This window comes from Cetorhinus maximus, chromosome 15 (assembly GCF_964194155.1).
Source record: "Cetorhinus maximus chromosome 15, sCetMax3.hap1.1, whole genome shotgun sequence".
NCBI lineage: Eukaryota > Metazoa > Chordata > Chondrichthyes > Lamniformes > Cetorhinidae > Cetorhinus > Cetorhinus maximus.
The window spans coordinates 20,710,129-20,733,035 of record NC_135893.1 but is presented as its reverse complement, the minus strand read 5'-3'; the positions used below and the strand labels follow the sequence as shown (position 1 = coordinate 20,733,035).

The window sequence follows — 22,907 nt, the reverse complement described above, 5'->3', positions numbered from 1 at the left end:
CCTCCTGCTCCTAATTTGTATGTTCGTATGACAGGGTTAAACGAAGAGGGGTGGGAAGAGGCTTGAGGGGAGCTTAAACGCCAGCGTGGATCAGTTGGACCAAATTGCCTCAATGTAATTCTGTGGACTTCATGGCTCTTTCTGATTCCATCATACATGTGTTTATAACCAATACCCTCAGGTTGAAAATGTCTGTAGTAGTCACTGTATTAAATGCTGAAGGGATGCTTTGAAATATTTCCCCTTCATTAAACTTACTAACTCCAGGGGTCTGACTTGGAGCTAAATGATCCCTTTTTGATTGGGCTGTGTAGTTGAAAATTGCTGTGTGAGTTTATCAATATATTGACATTTAACCAGCAAAAAGAGTGGAGTTGGGGGGGGGGTGGGAAACAAAGAGGCAAAATGTTTTCTAAAGGAAAACAAATGAATTGTGTTCTATTAGTAATTTCTCATTTCAGGAAGCTCCCTATCCTTTGACATGCTCCTGTGAAATGTCTTTGTGTAGCTGTAGTTTTTGCTGTTGGATAGACTCTGAAGAAGTGCTTGCAGAGCACACAAGTGAAAGGGCTGATGCTTGGTGATAACTATTCAAGAGGGAGAGAGCCCTTTTTTCCCACTGAAATGAAAGGGAAGCTGAACAGTGTGAGCTGCAACCTCCAGCCTGCATGGTGACCATTCTGCAGGCACTCTGTGGTATTGTTCAGGACCATTACGAATGGCAGCTTTTAAAGCAGCCTCACTCTCTAATCGGTGCATTCGAGACAGGAGGATGGGAAAGGTTACTAAGTGAAGTGAATTTAGATGGAGTAGAGTGGGAGGAAGCCTGTGTGGTATATAAACACCAGCTTAGACCATTTGCACAGAATTTGCAGCACTGAAACAGGCCATTCGGCCCATCTGGTCCATGTGGTGGTTATGCTCCACATGAACCTTCCTCCACTCTACGTTACCTAATCCTATTAGCATTTTCTTCTCTTCTTCCTCATGTTCCCTAACTTTCCCTTAAATGCATCCATGCAAGCCACCTCAACTACCCCATTCTAACAACTCACGGGGTAAAGAAATTTCTTCCAAATTCCTTACTGGATTGAGTAGTGACTATCTTATATTAATGACCCCCGGTTATGGGCACCCCCACAAGTGGCAAATAGCCCGTTTCAGTTGCTGTAACTCCCCTGGCAATCCCTGCAAAGGCGCATAGTGAGAGAAGAATACCCATACCTCTTGGCGTTACGCTGATCAGGCTTTTCAATGAAGACCCTTTCTACAGAATCTGACCAGAATATCAATCGCTCACCGGATGGCTGAGCATATTATTGGATCGAACACTGCTCGAAAATAGCTGTTTGTGCACAAACACAGAATCAATCAAAGATGCCTGCAGCACAGAAGGAGGCCATCCTGCCCATTGCAGCTGTGCCAGCATTTTGTAAGCGCTATACTGTTGATCCCTATTCTCCAGCCTTTTCTTTTTCAGATATTTATCCGCTGCCTTTTATAAAGCTTCCCTCATTTTTTTCTGGTAGGATGTTTTGTGGCCCAAAATCCCACTGTGTCAAAAAATAAGAATGCTCTTCACCTCACCCTGGGTTTTTTGGCTGATGATTTTTTTTTTAATGCCCTCTGGTTGCCAACTCAGAATAAAATGTATTTGTGAGATCCAGAAACTGTTCCACTCACCACGTGACCCATCATGGACTCCTTCTCTGGTGGTTGCTAGGGCAAATTATGTGCATTAATTGCCTTCTCCCACATTCAGCCAAGCAGATTCTACACAAGGCACCACACATTCTTAGTCCCTTTCATTTGGTTCCTCCCAGTGCTCAGGGTTGGATGAGAATGGCTGATTACTTCATTCTTTTCCCATGTCCCTGCTGTTTACAGTATTTCAGCAAGTTCCCTCCGACCTCTTTGATACAGGCAGCGTGGGGGTCACAGGATCAGCTGGCATCAATCTCGATGGCTGCTCTTTAAGATATTTTCCACCCAGACAGCTAAAACAAAATCAATGCTCACAGTGTTAGAAATTACTCCCGATCACTACAGGGAGATGTTGGTTAGTATCAGAATCGTGGCTTTATCAATCAGTCACACAAGCTGTTAGCTCAGCCTTTGAGGTAAATGATTTATGGATCTGATGCCTGCCTGACTCTCTAGGTTGTCGGCACCATCCAGTTGGAAACAGGATTGATGGCTTGTAGGAGATGGAGATCGACAGATGATCAAATAGTTCTGGTCGCCATATTACAAAAAGGATATAGAGACACTGGAGAGGGTGCAGGGAAGATTTACAAGGACGATACCAGAGCTTTGTGGGCAGAGTATCAGGAAAGAATTGACAGGCTGGGGGTCGCTTTCCTCGTGAGACAAGAAGACTCGGGGATGACCTAAGGTCTTTAAAAGTATGAAAGGTTTTGATAGAGTGGATACAGAGAGAATGTTTCCTCTTGTGGGAAAGAGCATCAATGTAAGATAGTCACCCAGAAATCCAATAGGGAATTCAGAAAAATCTTCTTTATCCCAGGAATGATGAGAATGTGGAACTCGCTACCACAAGAAGTGTTGAAGCAAATAGAATAGATACACTTAAGTGGAAGCCAGACAAGCGTTTTAAAGAGAAGGGAATATATGGTTACGATGGTATATTCAAATGAGAAAAGATGGGAAGAGGCACGGATGGAGCATAAATGCTGGCATGGACTGGTTAGGCCGAATGGCCTGTTTCTGTGCTGTATATCCTATGTAATCCTATGTAAAGTTCTAGAATACAAGTATCTGGATTTTCCAATTCATAACACTGGTTCCCGGTCCATTTTACATCACACACAATTTCAAGAATGCAGGAGCTTCAATTAAATATTAATGTTTCCAGAATGCTATTTTCTCATGTTCAAGCATGTAAGACGTCCATTGCAAAGTGGGCATCCAGGGTTACTGGGTAATAGGTAGGATATGGAAGGTCATGGAAAGAGAACAGTAAGATTAAGAGAAGTTAATTTTGCTAATTTCTTAATCATTTGCATTATTTTTTTCTCTGCTGGCACTTAGATTCTTGAACAAATTGTTCTGCTCCCAGCACCTTGATTGACATGGGACTTCCCTATTTATTTGTTCTTGGGTTGTGAGTATCACTATCCAGGCCAGCTTCTATTGCCCATCCCTATTTGTCCTTGAGAAGGTGGTGGTGAGCTGCCTTCTCGAACCGCTGCAGTCCACGTGGTGTAGGTACACCCACAGTGCTGTTAGGGAGGGAGTTCCAGGATTCTGACCCAGCAACAGTGAAGGAACGCTTGCTGACGCATCAAATGACGTGGGGATACGTCAGGCGTGCGTCCCGACGTCACCGCGCGTCATTCAGACCTTGAGTTCATCGGGCACAAACCAGAGTCGGCTGCACACCCGCCGAACTGTCAACGGCCTATTAAGGCCATTAAAAAACTAATTAACTTGATTGACGGACCTGCCCATCCAACCTTTGGGCCTGGAAAAAGCATGAAACCTCATCCACGGGGGCAGGGTGAGGTTTCATGAGGGCTTTTAAATGTTTATCAAATGTTTAAATAAAAGTTAAGGACATGTCCCAACTCATGTGACAGTGTCACATGAGGGGACGCGTCAGGGAAATTTTTTATTACCTTTCTGTCAACTTTTGAATCGGAGGCGATCTCCCTGAGGCAGTACTTTGCCTCAGGGAGATCTGTGCACTCTTTCATGCGCATGCGCAAAAGAGCGCCCTCCCAGCTGATGGAATTCCCCCCTCCCGCACAGGGAGTGCATAGCGCTTCCTGGTGCACTTTACGCTGGGCAGGCCTTAATTGGCCCACCCACGTAAAATGGCGGTGCCCCCCTGACCGGGGGCACCAATCGGAAGGCTGGCCACCGGCGCCCGCTCCTGCACTTCCCCCCTGACAGGGGGATAATGTTTCCCCCATGTGTCTGTCAATCAGAACTGATGAAAGGTCGTCGACCTGAAATGTTAACTCCATTTTTCTCTCCACAGATACTGCCTGACCTGCTGAGTCTTTCCAGCATTTTCTGCTTTTATTTCAGATTTCCAGCATCAACAGTATTTTGCTTTTGTGGGACCAGTAACAGACTCAGTAACATCACTCCATGTGTATTCTTAATCACTGCCAAGTTCCGCATTGGTTCTATTCCACCCTCCAAGCAAATGCGTAAAAGCGCCTCTTCTGAGTACAAAGTTAAGCCTTGCCCCACCAATGAGAAACCTCGCCCGTCCCGGGAAACCTCCGTCATTGGTGAGGCAGCCTCACTCCCTGGAGCTTTGAAATAAGTTTTGATTAGAGTGCTTATTGAGATCTTTAAGAGGCAGGCTTTGTTTGAACAGATCACTCACTGCCTCCCACTCCACACTGCTCCCTCCAGGCCCTGTGATTGGCAGGAATTTGCAAATGTGGATGGGCACCAACTGAGGTAGATGAGCGTGTGAACTAGGATCTCAGCCTCAGGCTTGACCTTCAGGATGCCTCATGCCTTCAGCTGTCATTGTCCTAAGCTCTGGAATTCATTCCCTAAACCTCTCCACCTCTCACTCCCCACTTTATGGCTCTCCTTAAAACCCACCTCTTTGACCAAGCTTTGGGTCTTTCTTTGGCTTGATGTTAATTTTCTGATAGAGCTCCTGTAAAATGTCTTGGGATATTTTACCAAGTTAAGGGTTTTATGTAAATGCAAGTTGTTGCTGTATACATGATCTTTTAACAAGTAGGGTACTTTAATGAGCACCATTAAGGCAGGACTTTTATATGTGGTTACTGTAGCCTTAAGAGCAAGGTTTTCTACATGCAAATGTTTATTTAAAAATTGGTTGCAGGCGTGTGTAACTTAGTGCCATGTTGCCAATGATGTTGGAACTAAATATTATGTTAATGAAAATAAGTATTTTCAAAACTAGTGTATATATGTGTTATGCACATGCTGGATATCAGCTCAAAATGTCAGTTTGTGAAAAATATGTTAGCCACAAATTGCCAGGTTCAATTTAATTTATCATTGCTAAATTGTTCCTAGTTCTGTTGGTAACAGATCTAACTGAACGGAATCTAGTTCATGCATCCCAAATGCCTGCAGTTGGCAAAGGGAGGGTTGAAGCTTGGTGACCTTTGCCCTACCAGTCAGGTCAGACCACTAGGTTTACCTTCTGAGGTCTGCCTCCCAAGCAGGCAAGTGCATTTTACACGGTGACCTCTGATCTGATCAGCATTTTGTGGCGAATATGACTTTACAGCATGTTAGATATTTTGTCGCTCAGGCATCTAGAATATGGACCAGGACACAGAAAATAGTCCTCAGTATTTTTGCAGCTGGTGCATTGTAGGCTATCTTCTGTTGCAGCTTGATCTGGTGGCCCGTCAGAAATAAATAATTTCACAAGACTCCTGACATGGATCCAAATGTGGATTCATCTGTGACTTGAAAAAAATGTACAGATTTTCAAAGAAGATTTATGAATCAAATCCTTATGCTCTAGTGTTTTGGATTTCCACTGACATAGGGCACAGAATTTTCTAAATGGTACTTGTTGCAGCTGCCACCTCGCTTCCCATTCACGTTGAAAACGTTGCACCTGAAGCTTCGTTCAATCCAATTCATAACCTCTGGAACATTTAAGGTAGATAGAAGTGTCTAAGGAGAGGCAAATCCCAATGAAAGAGTTTGAGGGTGTTTCAGGTTATGCTGTGGATAAATATGGATTTATTCTGACAAATTCAAAATTAGTTTGGATGCTTGTTTAATTCATTCTCAGAATCAGACATTGCTGGCAAAGCTGGATTGATGGCCCATCCCTGGTTGCCCTCAGTCAACCATGTTGCTTGGGACTGGAGCCACATGTAGGCCAGACCACAGGTAGGGATGGCAGAGCGTCTCTCTCAAAGGATACTAGTGAACTAATTAAGTATTGTACCTGGTGCTAGCCACAGATTACCATAAATCTGGTAATTAATTAATTAATTTAATTAATCTGGTAATCAATTAACTAATTACATTAATTAATTACATTGATTAATGTAACTAATTACATTTTATAAAATTTGCCAAGGTGGGATTTGAACTGCCAATCTCAGGAGTACTAGTCCTGTACCATTGTCAATGTTTGTTGTTACTCAGTTTGTGCTTTTTACATGCGTGGAGCCATTTTCTAAAAGTCTGCACCAGATTGGCCATCGGGGAATGGGTAAACATTTGTTACTATGGTGGGTGAGTAAGTTTGTACCCAGTTCCTATAATTCTTTACTGGCCATGTTTCTTCTGATAGTCTCGAATGGTGAGAACCATTTCTGTTTTCAGAAAACCAGGGGCCAAAGTCCCCATTTAAGTTTTTACCAGCAGCAGTAACTTTAAATGCTGTTCGCCCCTATTTTCTGCTGGGTCAGGTTACTCAGTATGATCATGCTTCTTTCAGCACCGGAAACCAAGCCAGTCTAGTCTCGCCTTTGTCGCTTTTCCAGGAGTCACTCCTGCTTTGCAGGTAGTGAGAAGCACTGGCTTATTGTATAGTGTTTATACACACTTATGTGTTTGATCTGCAGTTGCTTGATGGTAACTTTGGTTGTTCCCAGTACTTGATATTTCTGAGTTTGAAGAGCATTAAATAAAACTACTGAAGCTTTACAAGGTAAGTGCCCAGGTCACTGAGAATGTACCAGGGGGACATGAGTATCTTTATTTAGGCCTTAACTTTGTGCAATATTTATTTCTGAGAAAGGAAATGAAAAAATGCTTGTTTTCTTTGAGCATCTGTATAGCATCAATATTTATCCCAGCGTGATACTGTTTCATACAGACAAGAAGGTGCCAAGCTCAGTGTCGAGATTGTGCTGGGTTAGATGATCATAGAGAACTAAAAGAGGCCATTCAGCCCATCATGCATGTTCAAAAGAGCTATCCAATTAGTCCCACTTCCCTGCTCTTTCCCTAATGCCCCGCATTTGTTTTTCTTTTCAACTGTATATCCAATTCCCTTTGGACAGTTATTATTGAATCTTCCTCCATTACTCTCTCAGGCAGTGCATTCCAGGTCATGACAACTTGCTGCATTTAAAAAAAGACTAATCTCCTTAACTCCACTATGGCTCTGCGCTCAGCTCAGACAGCAGTAACTATTCCATAATTGGCCTCATAGTTGTCTTGGGTAAAGAATGAAAACAAATCAGCCAGGGTTCCTGCTCCTGGTTGTTATTCAGTGACCTCTGTTAGCAAGTGCATGTCTTTGGCTGTCGGGTGAGGACAGGAGCAGACTAGGCTAACTCCACTGATGAATAGCCTCCTGATACTCACCCGTGAAAGGAAAGAGCCTCGGACAAAGTATTGAAGAGCTGCTGACACTGCGACTGTGCAGCAGAAACATTAAACTGAGGTGGCAGGGATTTTGCAAATTAGGGACAATCCTGCATCATTGTCGGAATTTTTGTGCCAGAACACGAGCAACTCCAATAAAGAATTCAGGAGAAATGTCTTCATCCAGAGAATGATGAGAATGTGGACCTCGCTACCTCATGGAGTGGATGAGGCAATTAGCATTGACCTGTTAAGGGGAAGCACGAGAAGTACATGAGGGAGAAAGGAATAGGAGGATATGCTGACAGGGTTAGATGAAGAAGGGTGGGAGAAGACTTGTGTGAAGCATAAACACCACCACAGACCAGTTTGACCAAATGGCCTGTATCTCTGCTGTAAAATCTGTGACTGGGGTTTTCCAGTCCCCTCCATGGTGAGACCCGTTGGGCGGGACAGGAAATTAAGCGAACCAGAAAATCCCGGCCCATGTAACTGTAATATAGCAAATGGCAGCTCCAAATTTGCTTGTGCTGCAGTGTTGGTGGTTACACCTGAATCATGCCTGGTGATGCACTCCAGCTCTGACTCCAGCAGATGTTACCGGGTCAGTGGGAGAGTAGCTTGGTAGGTTGGCGCAGTATTTTCCCTGGGACGGTGGAAACTCAATCATTTGCCCACCCCTGGAGTTGTGGGGGTGAGTGTGGGGTGGAGAGGTTATCTGAGTCTTCTCCCCCTCTGACATCAAGCAAAGGGGCCACTCCATGAGTCTTTTTTTAAAAATAAAATGATTTCCTTTTCACATCCTGGTCTGGATCCCACTCGTGTGATCCACCTGTGCCCAAGCAGAACCAGCATGATTTATTGGTAAAACTGGATCTCCACACTGTTTTCCCGGGATTGGGCCAGTTTCCTGCTGGAGTTACGGTCGATATTCTTTGAATACTGTTGACCCTTAATTTGATTTCCAGTCCTCGGTGTGCACTCAGCATCAATTGTTTGAGCATTGGTTCCAGTTCTGCCTGGTGAGAGCAGGAAATGTCTCTCAGTGTACCGTCATGTGGCATGTATTAGGGAAAACAGCACAAATGCTGATTTATTTAACTTTCATTCAGCTATGCGTCGGACATTCCACTTTTCCTGTTTGTAATTACAGTGCTAAAATGTGGCCCATAATCAGGGTCTAATATAGAGCCAAGAAGACTTGGAATTGTCTGCTATCCTGCAATCAAACATACCTTCAGTGATATTTAGACAGATAATGGTAAGAGTTACTGAGAGCGTTAGAGATTACTGAGATGTTTTAAAATTTCCTCCAGTCTCCATTCTAAAGGCAGAGTCAAGCTACAGGTACACCTAAACTGCATTTATATTGCTGTACAGAATTGGACAGGCCTATGCCTCAACCTCAGCATTGAGACCACACTGGTTAAAATCACCAATGACATACTTTGTGACTGTGACCATGGATGGCATTGTGACCTCCCCCGCTTCTCTTCAACTTCTCTGTGAGGCTCAACTCCATCCTCCTCTTTCTACTCCATGGCAGTGCCCTCTCTGGTTCCACTCTTACCTGTCCCCACATATTCTCAATTCTAGTCACAATTTTTCCACCTGTTCTTGCACAGATACCTTTTGTGTGCTCCAATTTTTCAGCCTTACCCTTCCTTTTCCTTGCTTACATTGTTGTCCCTTGGCAACAGTTGGAATTGGCTTCCACGTTTATGTTGACAACACCCAAGTCCACCTCTCTTCCTTCTCACTCAGCTCCATGACCATAGGGTTACATAGGATATAGGGCACAGAAATAGACCATTCAGCCCAACCAGCCCATGCCAATATTTATGCTCCACTCGAACCTCCTCACATTTTTCCTCATCTAAACCTACCATTGCAACTCTTTATTCCCTTCTCCCTTATATGCTTGCCTAGTTTCCCTTAAATGCATCTATATTATTTACTTCAACTACTCCTAGTGATTGTGAATTCCCCATTCTCACCACTCTTTGGGCAAAGAAGTTTCTTCTGAATTCCCTATTGGATTTCTTGGTGACTATCTTATATTGATGGCCTTTAGTTATGCTCTTCCCCACAAGAGGAAACATTTCCTCTGTATCCAATCTATCAAAACCTCTCAAATTTTAATGACCTCCATTAGATCACCCCTCAGCATTTATTTTTTCAACAGACAAGAAACCCAGCCTGTCAATCCTTTCCTGATAATCTATACCCACACATTTCTGGTTTCACCCTTGTAAATCTTCTCTGCACCCTTGCTAGTGCCCCCATTTCCTTTTAATAATATGGTGACCAGAACTCTCACAGTGCTCTAGTTGTGACCTAACCAAGGTAGTTGTATAACCACAGTGCTACAAAAAAATCCTGTGTTGGCACATCGCTGTCCAACATCAAATTGTGGTTGAGACAGAACTTTCCCCAACTAAGCACTGCACCTCAGGAGACCAGGAGATCATTGTAGTAGTTGGGTCAAAGGGCTTCACTTGCAGTGACATGAAGTCAGGGAAGAGGCAAGCAATGTTGCTCAGGTCAAAGTTACAGACATTATAAATAGTATGTTGGTAAGTATAGCAGGAAATACAATGTCAGTAGTATAAATCCTGTACTATTAAGTACTACACTGTTAAATAGGAATACTGTACCATTAATTCTAACGACCATGTTATTAAAGATAAGTACTACTTTGTCAAATGTAAGGTGTACAAATTTGAAGTAAATATTAACCATTTAAGTATAGTATAAATGCTATACTCTCAAGTAAATCTAATGCTATTAAGTACAATACAAACACTACAGAATAAATACTGCACATTCAGTGTCAGCATAATCTCATAATGTACCATCTACATCCTTAAAGACAAATAGGTTTCCTGTGTCTTTTGGCTGTATTGAGAGTATAGTGTGTTTACTTTATAATGTTATAAAACTCTCGATGATAAACCTGAAATTGAAGTACCATTGAATTTTGCATGGAATTAAGTAATGCCAGGCCAAATTGCATATGTAGCTACAGTTATTTCTGGCACTTTGGAGCATTGGTAAGAATGTTTGTGTATTTGCAATGAACATAATGCCTGGAGGGTTGCTATTAACTGTTGACCCTGAATTTAGCTTAATTTAACCTTGCCTACCAGGGAAACTGGGGATCTCTGACACTTTGGATTGATTTGTTTGCAGCTCCCAATTTTTCAGTTTTCCAGTCATATAGCTACTGAAATATCAGCTCGTTTTATTGTTAATAATGGAGTCTCCCCTTGAGTTCCTTTCTATAAAAGATCTTCAACTTTTGGCAAGGAGTACAGATGAAGCTTCAGAAAGGGGTTAATCATGACCTTTGTATTCCTGGCATCGTTGTACTGATCCATCTTCTTAGGCTGCAAGAACTATGGATGCTCTCCAATTAGCATTGTGCATTTTTCTAATTATCTGAAATTTTTTAAGACTTTCGAACATCATTTCAACCATCTGGCACACCCAGTAAGTGAGAAGCCTGAAATCCAGGAGAGACTTCAGGGTTCCCAGAAACGTTACCTGAATCTCTCTCATTTCAAATAGGAGCTGTAATCTGTGGTCCTCCTGAACAGTACCAGTGTCGCTCCAGTCCAGTCTGCTTATTTGTGGTTGTTTGCCAAGGATGTGGAGCCGAAGTGTCAATCAATGCCAGAATCTGAAGTCAAGATCTAGTGGACCGGGACCCCAACCTTATACCACCTGAGCTATCAGGACACCCTAAGTTATTTAAAGAGATGGGAGTCATTTTTAGTAGCATTGTGATTATACTTTAAACAGTCAAAAATCAAATCATCTGAATAATTAGGTATGAGAGGAAGTTTTATATCTGATTGCTGTTACCTTTCTATGTTCCATCTCTGTGTCCTAATGGTTGTAACTACAGAAGGGAACCAAAAATAAAACTATGCAGAGAAATAAGAGGCAATTTTTCATTCCGTATTATATTATTTGGGACTAGCCCGCTCAGTCCAACTGACCAGAGGGCAGACAGAACTGGTTATTGTCTGATAGAGTTTGGGTTCAGTTTTGTGCATTAAAATGTCATGCTCAGCTATTTGTCACTAGGAAGACCGTGATTCTAAGTGTGGAGAGCAGAGCATTGCATGTGCAGCATATGGAGCAGTAATCATGTGAAAACTCAGTGTAACAAACAGTTGCAGTGAAGCAGAGTGATCAGATTACAGCACTGAGGGAAAAAGCAGGAAAGATGTAGAATGCCGATCATCTCCAGTGGAGTTGAAAACGGGCAGTAAAACCTGTCAAGCCAAGGTATAAAAGCAGGCACTCGATACCTCACTCCACCTCCAACTCCCATCACTCCACCTGAAGAGTCCTGAGAGTAACTGAAGTGAACCCTGAACATCTGCCAACGCCACTTTGCAGACATCAATCCTTTAATCTCAGCTCGATATTTAGAGCAAGCACATATCCGGCAACTGGCCTTTCCTTCCAGAAGCAGAACACTTTATTGAAGCCAGTCCAGCATATAAAAGCATCTTTATCTCATTATCTGGTGTTAATATGGTGTTGATCAGTCAGATCTTGTCCAATTATTCTGTACTCAAAACATTTTGTCTGACATTACATAAATAATCATTATTCAGAGGCAAACCGTAAAATACATTACACCTAACGACACTACAAAACACAGACCCAAACACATCTATGGCATGCAGTAAACAAACTATTTTTGGTACATTTATAGAACATTGTTTTTCTGCCTCAACTTGCCTCCCTGCTCCTTAACGTTTCCTAACCGACTGAATGACTGGGCTCCCTGACTACTGGAGATGTGTGTGAGATAACCCGTCTGATCTACCCTCTCACTTTGTGAAGCAGTATTTGACCTCTGCTTCTCTTCCTTGGAAACCTGATTGAGATTGCAACATTTAGTGTGGAATCTTGGAGGAGTCCAAACCCTTTATTGTACCACCAGTGGCACGAAGCATCGGTACACCTGGCGAATTAAGCAGCTTGATCTTTTTTGCTCGTGACTGGTTTGGTTCGGTTTAACTTGGATAAAGCCTAAAATGCTACATTTCATAACTGCATCGGCAGGCACCTGCCAATGGGCAGTTGGCACCTTTGACAATAAAATTACAGTAAAATCCACTTAGAAGAAGAATCCCAATATCTGGGATTTTCTTTCTGGGTACAGAATTGCTGGAATAATATTTCTGATGCAATATAATTAGTATCTGCTTAAAGTGAGAACGTGAATCAGAGTCTTATGTTCTTTTGTTCATAAGGAACAATGATACTAATTTCATGCATCAACAGAAATCAATGTCCTTCTGCTGCAAAAAGCTTTGGTCGCTATCTGGACACTGACTGATTAATTGTACTTTGTAAAATGCATTCATTCCAGTTCAGCTCCTGAAAATTGTCTGAGGATCAGAAATCCTCTTTTTAGTCCCAGTGCCGCACCTATGTGAATCAAACGTCAGGCTAATCTCCGGCTTCAATCAATGATAAACTAGTTTCAATCAGGTCCAAATTATTTCTGTTAGTGAACGTGAGTTTTTGGTGTTAATTTACGTGATCATACCATCGGTTAGTAAAACTCAATGAGCTCTCTCCTAGTGAAATTTCTAATAGAGTAACCTTTTTACTGGCAATGAAAATTTTCCTACAGAAGGAATAATAAAACTGAACTACACTGGAAAGTAACACAGCACTTCTGGGGAGGACTGAAGGTAGCACTAGAATTCGCAAATTGGCTGAATGTTTGTTTATCCTGGATGGAAAATTGGATGAACTTCAGACAGACTTAGATGAATGAGAATGCTGGTTGTGTTGTTTTAATCATAACTCTTTTGCATTGTATTAAGTGTTTCCACATGTTTATCTGGTAGCATGGTACTGCACTGGATTGCACTGCAGTTACCAAGATGGCTAACCAAGAATTGGAGCATATCTCGAAGACATTTATTACAAGCCAAAATGATTGCTCTCACCTTATGTAGCTTGTTGGTGAGGCCACATTAGGAACAAAGACTTTGATGCTTTGGAGAGAAGAGCAACAAGGTTCATTCAGGGCTCATGAAACTTACTAATGTAAACAACTCCTTTATTTGAGTTTTGGTGTGCCTAAATTTGTGTAAAATCCACTCATTGATATTTAGGGACAACACAAATCATATAGTATATCCCGAACGTGGATATCCATTGGTTTCCATTCTTCATTCTGCTCCCTAACCCCCATGGACAGAGCTGGGCCTTACTGTACTTTAATGGTGCAGTGCTCCCTGGATACATTTGTTTCCCCCATGGACTTGGTCAGGACTGGGAAAAATGGAAATAAATTCTGACTTTGGTTCAAGTTGGAGTTTGCATTTGGAAGTTGAATGCTCTCACACTGCAGCTACAAGGCTGACAAGATGAAAAAAAATTTTCCTTTCTTAAAAAAAAGTTTTATTTTCTGGAGCCACTCGCTGCCTCGCTAAAACTACAAGGTCAAGTGGGGTAGAAGCTGAAAAAATGCACTTCCAGCACCACCTGACAGCACTTAAAATCTGTGTGAATTACTATTCAGCCATTATAAAGTGCTCTAAATAAATGATGAACTCTTAGGAACACATTTTATAGATGTAGTTTGTGATTGCTCAAGAAAGGTTGGTTCCTCCCAGGAGACGGTTAACTCTCAGTCTTTACAAATGAGTTGACCAGAAAGAATGCAGCTCCAGGCATGGTTGAGGACTTGTCTTCCCCTTCTGTCAGCCATGATTCAGTGGGTAGCACTCTCGCCTCTGAGTCAGAAGGTTGTGAGTCCAAGACACACTCCAGTGATTTGAACACAAAAATCTAGGTTGACACTCTCAGTGCAGTACTAATGGAGTGCTGTACTGTCAGAGGCACTATCTTTTGAATGAGATGTTAAACCAAGGCCCCACCTGCCTTCCAAGGTGAAAAGCAAAACATCCCATGACACCATTTTGAAGAGCAGGGGAGTTGTCCCTGGTGTCCTGAGCAATATTTGCCCCTCAATCAATATTATTAAAGAAAAATCATATTACCTGGCCATTAGAACATCACTGTTTGTGGGATCATGCTGTGTACTAATTGGCTGCCACATTTTGTAATTTATTACAGTGACTTCAAAAGTATTCAGTTGGCTGTGAAATACTTTAGGATGTCCTGAGGTTGTGAAAGTTGCTATATAAATGCAAGTCTTTTTCTTTTATTACCACATTCAGAACCACTGATTCCAAGCTCATTAAACTTATGCAGTTTAACCTAATGACAGTCTTAGTGAAAGTAATGGTAGTCTTGCTCAGTTCAGATAAATAAGCCCGCCCCTAACATCTGCCCTGATGAATACTTAGGAATTGTATGTGGTTAGTGTGGTTAATGTCACAGTAGGAGCTTCAGTGATGACGTGTGTCATTGTTTCCCTTATTTCTAGAGACTTCGCCCAGGTATAAAGTTTTATTTTAAATATATATAAAGTTATAAAACCAACTGAAGAGCCAGGTGATGCAGACAGAGAAAGCAGGAAGGTCAGTTGCTGATCTCAGGAGTGATGTATTAGGTCTCAACAGCCCTGTGGTTGGGCGAGGGAGAGAAATCGTTAAGTTTCGCCACTCCTGCTCACTGCCCAGCGACCCATGGCACAAAGTGTGAAACTGTGAATATTGGCTGAGGACATGATCAGGTGTTCCTAGGTTAAGAACAGCTCCTTGGGTGAAGTAGAGGAGGGAAGCTTCCGAGGCTGAGGCTGAATCTTTCATCCACTCGGGAGCGGAAAGGATAAATAAAGCGGCTGCAAATGATGGGGTGGCGTTGCAGCATCTGTGTGCACCTGTTAGCTACACCACCATGTCAGCATATGGTTTTCTTAGTTCCCCAAATCCTGTAGCTCACTAGTTTTCACAGGGAAAATGCTGTTGTTATGAGGTACAATCTCCAGGAAGGCAACAGTATTCCTAACTTAATCTTACCAGTGCAGGGATATTCAATTATCTCCACTGACGTCAGCAAAATCAAAGGCTTGAAGCTGACCTCATTCTTGGTTGGCACGGTTCAGTTCTGCACTGGGGTGCATTTACCACTCTGCCATAAATGAGAATTTACAAAAGCTGGTCCATCTAGAGTTCTGGAACAAATAGTTTTCTAAAAGAAAAGATATGTGCATGTGTGTTCTAGTGTGCTTCAGTGTGTACCATTGTTCATCTACATTGTGTATACAATTGTTTATTCATCTGGTATTTGAATCAACAGTTAAACAAATGAACGTGACTTTGACGTTCTACACTTAAAAGAACAAGACTTCTGGAAACAATCATGATACCCTTTGTTGTTTAATCTCCCCCTGGCCTCCACTCCATCACAGACCTTATCCTTTGTTCTTCCTGCCCCCTCCCCCTTCCACTCATTTAAAAACTCCTACACTTCTATCGTTCTTCTGTTCTGATGAAAGGTCATCGACCTGAAATGTTAACTCTGTTCCTCTCCACAGATGCTGCCTGACCTGCAGAGTTTTTCCGCCTTTTTATTTTGTTCTTATTTCAGATTTCCAGCATCTGCAGTATTTTGCTTTTGTATTACTACAACAACTTGTATTTACATAGTGCCTTCAACGCAATAAAATGTCCCAAGCCGCTTCACAGGAGTGTCGTAAAGCAACATTTGACACCAAGCCACATAATGCAATATGAGGGCAGATATAGGAGGACAGGGAGGCAGAGAGGTTTAAGGGGCGAATCCCAGAACACAGGGCACAGGCAGCTTGAAGTCCCAGCCACCAATGGCGGAGTGATTAAAATTGGGGATGTTCAGGAGGCCAGAAACAGATGAGTGCAGATATCTCAGAGGGTTGCGGGGTTGGAGGAGATTACAGAGGGAGTGGTAAAGAGGGGCTTGTAAAACAGGATGAGAATTTTAAAATCGAGATGTTGTTTAACTGTGAGTCAATACAGGTCAATGAGCACAGGGGTGATGGATGAACAGGACTTGGTGTGAGTAGGTCACAGGCAGTAGAGTTTTGGATGACCTCAAGTTTTCTGAGCATGGAACATGGAAAGCCCTGAAGTGTGTGCTTAATTGTAGCAGCATACAGTAATGGAACAATACAGGAAGCTTACTCCTTTCTCTTTGATGTCTAAGAAATAAAGACTGCAGTGCTGGACTCCCTGGCTTTGTTTTTGCAAACAGCTGCATTTGTCTCTTGGCTCCCCTTGCTGTTTTGTTTGCATTTGCATGTCTCCCTGTGATATAATTAGAATTCTGTGGTTTTGCCATCATCAGATGGATGTGTTGTGTGCTGCTCATCAAGATTTCAAGCCTGCAGTGCTTTATAATCAAGCGCTGAGTTGTTTTCAATTCCAGTTTGAAGTAGCATTTTGTTACAATTTTACGCAAGAGGTAATGGAACAGTTTCTCAGAAAGCTGCTCTCATAAAATTCTGGAGCAATTAATCCCTGAATATCAGCTTTAGGTAAAGTAAAACTAACTTCAATGGCAATAGCGTCCCCAAAGTAATGACGGTCATACTGAAAGCAATTAACCCTTTGCAAGAATTGATATCCTAACAATGGGCAGTCTAATTAAAGTCAATGCGGTTTTCAAAAGTAATGCCGGGCGGCTTCAATTACTTCTTAATTAGCTATAGGGAGGGGAGGAGAGGAGAGAATGGGGAGGGGAAGAGAAGAGAGGGGAGGAATGGAGAGGGGGAGGGGAGGGGAGAGGAGGGGAGGCGAGGGGAAGGGAGGGAGAGAGGATCTCTTTTATCTCTCCACATCAAGCATGGGGCAAGGCAAGGAGGCAGGCCTCCATGAACTACGGGTATGGGGATTGAACCTGTGCCATTCTGCAACACTGGATATCTAAGCTCACTGACCCCCATCATTTCTGTTTTTACTGCTTTTGTCCTGATTTTTAAATGAAAATTAATTCTATATACAAACTGTGAAAGCATTGGCTGAATTTGGCCTCAGCTCTTCCAGTGTTTTGCTCTCTCTCCTCTCCTCTCCTCTCCTCTCCTCTCTCCCCTCCCCTATTCTCTCCTCTCCCCCTCCTCCCCTCTGCTCTCTCCACTCTCCATCCTTTCCTCTCCCCTTCCCCTCTCCTCCTCTCCTCCCCTCCCTTCCCTTCCCCTCCCCTCTTCTCTCTCCCCCGTCCTCTCCTCCCTTCCCCTCCCTTCTCCTCTCCTCCAGGCACTGATACATGCTAGAGTACAGTTCCACATCTGCGATTGGCATTTTTTGCAATTAGCCATTGTTTATGTCTGAGCTTGAATTGTGAATGTTGAAAAACTATTCAGTCATGGGGAAACCACAGTTACACTCAGGCCTGTCCTCACCTGACTTTGCAACAGAGGCATTGTAGAATTTTACAGTGCAGGCCATTTGGCCCACATACCAATAGCCCTTCTCTGAAAAGACTATCTACTAGTTTCTATTTCTGCGCCTTTTCCCCATCCTATAGAACATTCTTATTGTTCCTTGCCTTTCTGTGCACGATTTCAATATATCACACCAATCCTTGGCATTCCCTTACCTCCTGATCTCTCCCCCTTGGTCAGCCTACTCTCAATCTTAACTTCCTTATTTTCGGCTTGCCTCTGAGTCACAAAGTTGTGGGTAAGACCCACTCCAGAGGCACAAAAATCTAGGCTGACTCTCCAGTGTATTGAGGAAGCACTGCACTGTTGGAGGTGCCGGCTTTTAGGTGAGATGTTAACTCAACACCTGGCCAGCTCTCCCAGTGAACGCAAAAAAATCACACATCACCATTTTAAAGAGAAGGGAAGTTATCCCTAATGTTCCAGCCAATATCTATCCCTCAATCAACATCACTAAGAATGGATTATGTGGAAAGGATGACGACATTGCTGTTTGCGGGAGCTTGCTGTGTGCAAACTGGCAGTGCATGACTATACCTTTATTGGCTGTAAAGCGCTTTGGGAATCCTGATGTTATGGAAGTCACTATATACATGCAGTCCTTTCCCATTGTGCGTGTGTTGTGGTTCAGTTTTGTGCTGTGTCCTCATCTTCAGATGATCCTTCCCCAACCCTCACCCATTACCTGACCAGAGTCATTTAAAATCCCTCCTCCACTGTTCTCCTTAACTCTCTTTGCCATCTCTGGCGACAGTACCATTCAAATAAAGTTTGATCCTATTTATGTTATGAGACAGCCTTTCGGTAAAGCTGAATTATTTAAAAATCCTAGAGGGAAATTTGAAACAACTGTCATAACCTATATTTTTTAAGTAGTATGTTTGAGATGCGACTCTAAGTTCAGCAATCAGGTCACCAGTTCTCGGGGTTTTATATTAAGCTAAATGAAACATTTTATTAATTTATACAAGTTAAATATATACACATGGCTACAAATTACCACTATCATAACTTTGAATAAATTCCCAAATTTAATTAATCTTAATTAATTAAGGCAACAGCAATCCATAGACTTACCCAGACACCAGGCAAAGCATTTTCACCTTACAAATTCAAAATGAGGTTCCTTTCACTTTGGTTTCTGTGGAGACAGTTGTAGGCTTACAGCTACTTTGATCTTACATTACCCCTGCCCCCCCACACACAAAATGGTCATCCTTATACTTGGCACAGCCCATTGAATGTAAATTCTCATTGTATCACCAGCCTCTTTGAACCCACCTCTTCTAACAATAAAACCCCTTTCATAGTACCAATTTTATTAGTAATATAAACATATTGCTTGGGCTCTGCTAGCTAGGTGCCAGATTTCACCCCACTTCTTGAATGCTCTATTCAAAAATGCACTCTACCTCTCTTACATCTCAGAACTAGTACTCATCAAAGCACCCAGACTAGCTGGCTTTAATCCAATTAAGACACACCAACAGACTCAACCTCTATTTTAAAAGAAAACTTTTTCCAATAATATTATATATATTAATAGCTTCATGATATTCGTACAATGTCTTCTGTCTTAGAACTCATTCTAATGCCGCAAAGCATATAGAGTTATGGTCGTATAGTGGTCAAAGGGCTACACGAGCAAGCCGGAGATTGAGAGTTGAAACCCACCATTGAAAATTGTGAGATTATGTTCAGTAGATTTGGTAATTTTTGGGCTAATTTCTTTTTCCCCCTATCTAAGGCCACCTGTAGTTCTTCTAACGCTCATGACTAATGAATTCAGTATGTATCTTGAGCTTTTCTGCTCTGTATTTTTTGGTGCATTTGCCAGCTAAATTGTTTTGGGAAGCTGGAAGCATACTTCATTATCACCTTCATTCCATTATGACTTCCACTTGCTACCAAGAATGATTTTCTCATAATTACTTCATGGACATTCCATCCAGCAAGATGTCATCAGGATTAGTCAGTTAAAAAAATGGAAATATTTGGCTCACCATGTGAGTGTTCTGAAGGACACTATGGCTAGAATTTTCTGTTCGGCGTGAGGGGGTGGGCCCCACACGCCAATACGTAAAATGACGCACCGTGACGTCGGGTATGCGTCCCAACATCGCCGCGTGTCATTCTGATCTTTTGTTCGACAGGCGCACACCAGAGTCAGCTATGCACCCACCAAATGTCAAAGGCCTGCTAAGGTCATTAACAAACCAATTAAACAAGTTGACAGGGCTGCCCATCCAACCTTAAGGTTGGCGGGCAGGTGAAGAGCCCAAGCGGCCTTCGCGTTTTACATGAAACCTCATCCACAGGCGGGAGGAGGTTTCATAAAGGTTTTATTAATTAAATAAAAAATGTTATGAAAATTCATAAACATGTCCTAGCGCATGTGACATTGTCACATGAGGGGACATATCTGAATAATTTTCTTTTTTCTTTTTTTTTCAACTTTCAATTTGAACTTTATCTCCCTGAATCAGCTCCGTGCCTCAGGGAGATTTCGGCACTCTTTTGCGCGCATGTGTAAAGGAGCGCAGGCCCCAATTCTCCCTCCTCCCCCTGTCCGCACAGGTAGCGCTGAGTGCTATTGGGTGCGTGTCATGCTGGGTGGGCCTTAATTGGCCCGCCCACATAAAATGGCGGCGTGCAGCCGATCGTGGATGACAATCGGTTCTGCGCCCGCCCGCCCCAGCTCCCAACCGGCCCACCAGATGAGGAGAAAATTCTCCCCAATGAACATTGGAATAGAACAATGTCTACCAAGACCTTGACTTATTCTGAACAGGATTTCTTTTTCTCCCTAACAGCTAGGAGTGTTTCGATGGCTTTTATCTCTGATGATTGGGCGCAACCCTGGTCTAATCACTCCCTTTTTCTGTAACCTCCCCCAGCACTACAATCGTGCATGATCTCTGCAGTGCTCCAGTTCTGGCCCATTTTGCATCCCTGATTTTCAATCGCTCCGCCATTGGTGGTCATGCCTTTAACTGCCTAGGTCCTAGACACTGGAATTCCCTTCCTATACCTCTCCGTCTCTTTCTCTTTTAATACACTACTTAAGACTTACTCTTTTGCCTATGTTTGGCAACCTGTCCTAATATCTCCTTGTGTGACTCAGTGTCAAATTGTGGTTGATAACACTTCTTTGAAGCACCTTGGAACGTTTTGCTGTGTTAAAGGTGCTGTATAAATGCAGGTTGATGTTGTTGTTGCAATGCTGTCCTTGAACTTCTGTGACTTGAGATCTGATTCAGTTCAAACAAATAATAATCAAGGTCCTAAACAAAACTCTGGGCAATCTCAAACCCCTTCCTTGTGAATTCAGAACATCCAGGCTAATCGATTAATTTAGAGACACCACAGGATTCCTAGTTTGGTAAGTGTAATGTTCACACTGCTGCAGTAGGAACTCTGTTAAAGTTGGTGTTAAAGTAGATTGTTAGGCTAGAGATGCCTAGTCCTTCACTCTGATTCACAAAGTTGCCCATTCATCGGCATTTGTACCTAAGTTAGAAAAACAAAATCACAAACGTACACAGAAATATAACCCGGATAAAAAGGGAAATAGTCATCAATTATTTTCTTGGATAACATCATTGTTTAATGGCATTCAACGCTTCCAACAACTGAATTTGAATCATCATGTTTTGTGATCTCTTTGTGTAGCTGGTGAAACTGTGCAGTGGGATGATCGAAGCAGGGAGAGCATATACCACAGCCAACAAACACTTTGTCAACGGAATCCGCGACCTTTCTCAACAGTGCAGGAAAGATGAAATGATATCGGTAAGAAAGAAGTTTGCTTTTTAGGCTGGGTCACTTCACAAATTCTCGTTACATTTCCTCCTTTAGCTGGGAAGGTGGGATGGATGAGCTTCTCTGATGCCCCAGCTCCAACTGAAGCTACTTAATTCTGGACTGACAGAAGTTAGTTTTGTGCCTGGGTCTGGGCCTGCTCCTGATTGGCAATTCCCTGGGAATTTGTGCTATATAAATGGCGTACCCATGCTGGAAAACCATTTGCCAGCGCCCCAGTCTGAGGAAAATACAGCGTAAGTGAGCTAAGCCAGTTTCATCCCACCCTATAATTTCCAAGGATATTTGTGCTGACTCAAAGACCTCCACAGCTCATTAACATAGCCCCCCCCTTCCCATTTAAAACCACTGCAAACACAATTATAACAGAGGCACACTCGTGTTCTAATGGCGTCCATTTATGCCAAGAAATCCAGACATAAGTCAGCCCCAAGTTCACATGACGGCAACATAATTTCTGATTCTTACACGATTCTCAGTCTGCCAGCATTACTCAAGCTTTGCAGCTTCATCTCTGAAATCTGAAATTGATCGTTTTTGAGTTGTTCTTCTCACTCGTTGACCTCTTCAATTTCCTGACCAGAGTCTTGCGTGTCTCTGGAGTCCACCTTTTTAGGGTCCTGCCACTTCTCAATGTGCTTGGAAGGGTAATGTTGCTGCCATGGCCACCCCACTGGGCACCCCCTCCCCACTCGCCATGGTTCTAATTATTATTATGAATGTGGCACTGTGCATGGGACACCATGACAGGGAATGCCTAGCTCTGAGCCCCTTACAATCCTTGCACCCAAGGTTCCCAGCATTGGTTCACGACCTCCTCTAAGGCCCTATTTTCACTGCAGCATAGTCAAATTTTCCAGAAAATGATGATGAATGTTAGCATCTGTAAGATCAGCGTGCACACCAGCACCCTAACTTGCAATTAGGCTGCTCCAGGAAACTCCCATCCTGCGTATCTAAACAGTGTCCAGCAGAACAGTGTCCAGCAGAACATATGGTCAGAGTGGCAGCTATTTTCAAATTCTTTTCTTGTATTTTAATAAAAATGCTTTGCTCACCCACCCATGAGCATCACTTATGCCTACATGACCAGTGATTTCAATGTGACCTGCGATTCAGGTGGCTGCAGTAAAGTGTTTGGGATTTGTTCTCACACTTCATGATATCATCCAAACCGTAAGTATGACTACTGCCTGTAATGGCTGCCACCTATTGCTTCCTATATAACATTAGGGAGAGATTAAGAGAAATTGATGATCATAAAGCACATTCCTCTTTTGTTACAGCATAAACCACTAGATATGATCCCCCTGAAGACCAATAACCTTAAAAGAAAAGAGCCCCCAAACAACCCCGACAGAAGGAACCGACGGACAAGATTTCACTTAAAACTTTTACTGTAACAGTCAAACCC

General features: G+C 42.7%; 1 protein-coding gene across 1 annotated transcript in view; it reads left to right on the top strand.

Moving 5' to 3' along the window:
• acap3a (ArfGAP with coiled-coil, ankyrin repeat and PH domains 3a) overlaps positions 1-22,907 on the top strand; it is a 331,316-nt gene that overhangs the window by 161,540 nt on the left and 146,869 nt on the right. The window contains exon 3 of the mRNA XM_078558003.1: positions 21,344-21,463. Within this exon, the coding sequence (XP_078414129.1) occupies positions 21,344-21,463 (120 nt within the window). The remainder of the gene's footprint in view (positions 1-21,343; positions 21,464-22,907) is intronic.